General features: G+C 27.8%; 1 protein-coding gene across 1 annotated transcript; it reads left to right on the forward strand.

Moving 5' to 3' along the window:
• The first annotated feature begins 2,246 nt into the window (after window positions 1-2,246).
• On the forward strand, window positions 2,247-3,260 carry LOC107001676. The gene has a single exon (XM_015199637.2). The coding sequence runs from the start codon at window positions 2,322-2,324 to the stop codon at window positions 3,156-3,158; it is 837 nt and encodes a 278-aa protein (XP_015055123.1). The 5' UTR covers window positions 2,247-2,321; the 3' UTR covers window positions 3,159-3,260.
• The last annotated feature ends 799 nt before the right edge of the window (window positions 3,261-4,059 follow it).

Consider the following 4,059-nt stretch of genomic DNA (forward strand, 5'->3'; position numbering starts at 1 on the left):
AATTATTGTCCATCACAAATAAAAACAATTATATGTTATTATAATCACAAATAAAAACACTTATATGTTATTATAATCGCTTCTAAATTTTTTTGGATATTTTTAATGTATTATATGTTTTTTTAAAAATAGAGATCTCTCTAATTTTTCTGATTTAATTAAAAGTTCATCATGATATTATATAAATATATTATATTTAAAAATTTAAGAAATTGACGCAATACAAATCAAAATCATGTTTTGAAAAAGTCAATATTTCTATATAACAAATTAGTGGAATCTTTGATTCAATTAGGAGAGTGATTAGTAGCAAATATATAATACTAAACACTAGTATCCAAAAATTAATTAAACTTTTCATGTTAAATTCAGTGTATATATTAATTAATTATTTTTCTCACCAATTGGTGGGACCGCACATGTATTATATATTTTGCTAAAATAATTGCTAATTTTATAATCACTAATTGTCGTTCCTTACAAGTTGGAATATAATTTGAGTATTAAAATTAAATATTTTTCTTTAAAAAATCATTTGAGTTTCCTCGTTGAATAATATTTATAACTTATTGGTATGTGTCGTAATAAGATGAGATTTCTTTGCTCTTAATTAGATATTTCGCGTTTACGCCTATTTGAATGAATGAAAAATTTTTTTTTGTAGAAAGCGTCACACCAGACACATTAATTAAAATATTTTACTTGCTTTTATTAATTTAAACTCACGTCATGTACAATTTACAAAAAAAAAAATACCTACGTTGAGTGTTTTCATTTTGTTAAAAATAATTTTCGAAATTCAAGACCTTTAATTAAAAAAATATTTTATTCAACTTCTCTTGATGGTTATTGTTTAGTTGTAATTCACGATTAGTTTGACACAATTATCAAACAAACAATTAAAAAATATATTTTATAAAATATGATTAAAATTACATAGATAAGTATGAATTAAATAAAAGGAAAAGAATTAATTGAACATGTCAACATGACACAACTCACCAACGTCGTGTTAGTATTTAAATCATTAAATGTCATAATTGTGTTATTCAATTATTATTCTATCATATACGTAACCTTTTGTGTACCACAAGATAAATTTCATTTTATGTAATAGCTTATAAATTATATTCTATATATAATTTATTCGATAAGTTTAAAATGACGAGTTTAATCAAGCATGTGTTGACTGAAAAATAATTTCTCGCATCTCTTAAGAAATATTATTTGCTGAACCAATTCACGAACTAATTTAGAACTTTATAACATAACACATCCTATAATTCAAATTATTACTAAACCCATTAATCAGTGATTATTTTTATTTATTTTTACGTGATTTAAAATAATCGTATTATTTTTGCGCTATCAGTAAAACAATAATAGTGTAACTAAAGAAATCTGAAAATAATAAATAGAGTCCGGAGTCTAAAGGGTACAAAATATTAACAAAAATTCCAAAACAGTATATAAAATATTATAACCAAAACGGTAAAATCGCTGCACCAACAGCGACTTACCCCACCGGAAAAAGCAAAATCGCTGATGTTAATTTTTTTTAAGAAAAAATGAAATCGCTGCCTAAGCAGCGATTTAGGAAAAAAAAATAAGGAAGTCGCTGCCCCAACAGCGATTTCAAAAAAAAAAATTATAAAAATAAAGAAATCGGCTGCTGGGGCAGCAATTTCAAATTTTATTTTTTTTAAATCGCTGCCCCTGCAGTGATTTCCTTAATTTTTTTTAATTTTTTTTTTTTTATGAAATCGCTGCCTAATTTTTTTTTTTTGAAATCGCTACTGGGATTTCCTTATTTTTTAAAAAAAAAAATTCATTTTTTTTAAAAAAAATTAACATTTTGCAAAATCGCTGCAGAGGTAGCGATTTTGCTTTTTCCGGTGGGGTAAGTCGTTGTTGGTGTAGCGATTTTACAGTTTTGGTTAATATAAAATTTTATATACCGTTTTGGAATTTTTATTAATATTTTGTACCCTTTAGGCTCCGGAGTCATAATAAATATATGTAAATCTCATCTCTATTTTCTGAATAAAAAGAGATTGTTTTCGAAAAAACTTCGAATATTATGAAAAAAATTAAATTCCTAACCCCTAATTTATATCAAAAAAAGTAGAATATTTTTAAACGAAGTTGATCAAAGGGACCCTTTATCTATTAGCTTTAGCAGCCACTCATTGTGTCCTATATATATGTATTAAAAAAAACTATATAATATACCCTCTATTCTTCTAATTTCTTTGTTCTTTCTACATTAATTTTTTCATATATTGCATCTTCTTTTTTTTTTTTGTTATTTCTCTCTATATATGGAAGAAATTAAAAACCAAAATCTCCTTCAACCTCTCATACAAAAAACCAACACAAATTCTTATGAAAATGACCACAAAATCATTTCTTATTCATCAAATCAAAGTATAATTCTTAGACTTGTTATGGTCATTTTTATAGGAATAGTCTCTTTATGGGCAAATTATGAAGTCTCCAAAGGTTTTTCCATAACTATTATCAATGAAACCATTAAGGGTACAATTGGAAATAAGCGTTTCGATCTTTTTTACATGTCTAACGATGAAGCAACACGTTTAGTCCTTAGGACTAGTAAATTTGTTGAAAATATTCTTTACCCTATCAACGATCAACATGAAATCAAGAAGCAAGTCAAACATGTCATAATTCAACTGTCTAGTCGGAATTTGACTAGTCCAGTCATCGTTAACAACGATGAGTTTGTTATACATATAAGTCCTTCGATTTTGGAAGGTCCTGATTATAAACGTGACATGTTTTTGGCATTGCAAGAAGGTATGGCGCGTATATGGCTATGGGATGGTCAAGGTAATGCCCCATCTAGTCTTGTAAATGGCATGGTTGAGTATATTACTAGTTTGGCTAGTTTATCTGAACATGTTACGTCAGAATCTGAATCAGTTAAGTCAGTGAAATTAAATCGGAGTTGTTGGAAGAGCAAGGATAAAAAGACTATAGTAAAGTTATTGAATTATTGTGAGGGGAAAAAAGAAGGATTTGTTAGAAAATTGAATAAAGAAATGAAAAATGTTTGGCATGAGAAAATAATTGATGATATATTAGGAATGCCAGCTTGGCATTTATGTGAAACTTATAATAAGTTTGTGATTGAGTAAATAACGTTATGAATGAATGAATCAGATCGAATTACAAAATGATGAGATTCGTATAAATTATATACTTTATCGTCATTTTAAGATTTGATTTTTTTGAGGTTATCATTTAATTTGTATAGTTATAGTTGCTTCCGAATTTCATCTCCTCTATAAAGTTGGACATGAGAGATTTTCTCATCCATTTTCTCGTGAACAAAAATATTTTTCAAATGAATTATTAAATTTGTAAGAGAATATAATATTTTTTCTTGAGCTGATCGAGGATTTGTTGAAAAATACATAACAATATAGAAATAAGAATTTATATATACTCTATCTTATGTATGTCACGACCCAAAACCGAGCCGCGACTGGCACCCACATTTACCCTCCTATGTGAGCGAACCAACCAATCTAAACCTTAACATCTCAATTTAATATCAACATAAAGCAATGCGGAAGACTTAAACTCATTAATAAAAGACAATTCAATAACTTCTAAAATTCAACATCTATTATTTCCCCAAAATCTGGAAGTCATCACCACAAGAACATCTATGATCAAATTACTAAACTAAGAGTATTCTAAGAAGCTAAAACAAATAAAAGCTAGTCTATGCCGAAACTTCAAGGCATCAAGACATGAGGAAGGAGATCCAGTCCAAGCTAGAAGCATTAGCTCACCCTGAAGATCCGGTGTGACGAAGACTGGCTAGAATTACTGTTGAGTCGAAGATGACGGCACGTTTGCTGCATTCCACAATATACAAGAAGAAAACATAAAAGTAGGGGGTCAGTACAACCACAAGTACTGAGTAGGTATCATCGGCCAACTCAAAATAGAAAGCAATATATCTCAGATAACATCATAAAATCAACTAATATTCTTAACATGTGATAGCAACAAGTATAAACATCATTT

This window comes from Solanum pennellii, chromosome 10, assembly GCF_001406875.1.
Source record: "Solanum pennellii chromosome 10, SPENNV200".
In the NCBI taxonomy this organism is placed as follows: Eukaryota; Viridiplantae; Streptophyta; class Magnoliopsida; order Solanales; family Solanaceae; genus Solanum; species Solanum pennellii.

What these genes read in the sequence shown, in the direction of transcription:
- LOC107001676 (XM_015199637.2), top strand. Translation starts at nt 2,322, where the DNA reads ATGGAAGAAATTAAAAACCAAAATCTCCTTCAACCTCTCATACAAAAA.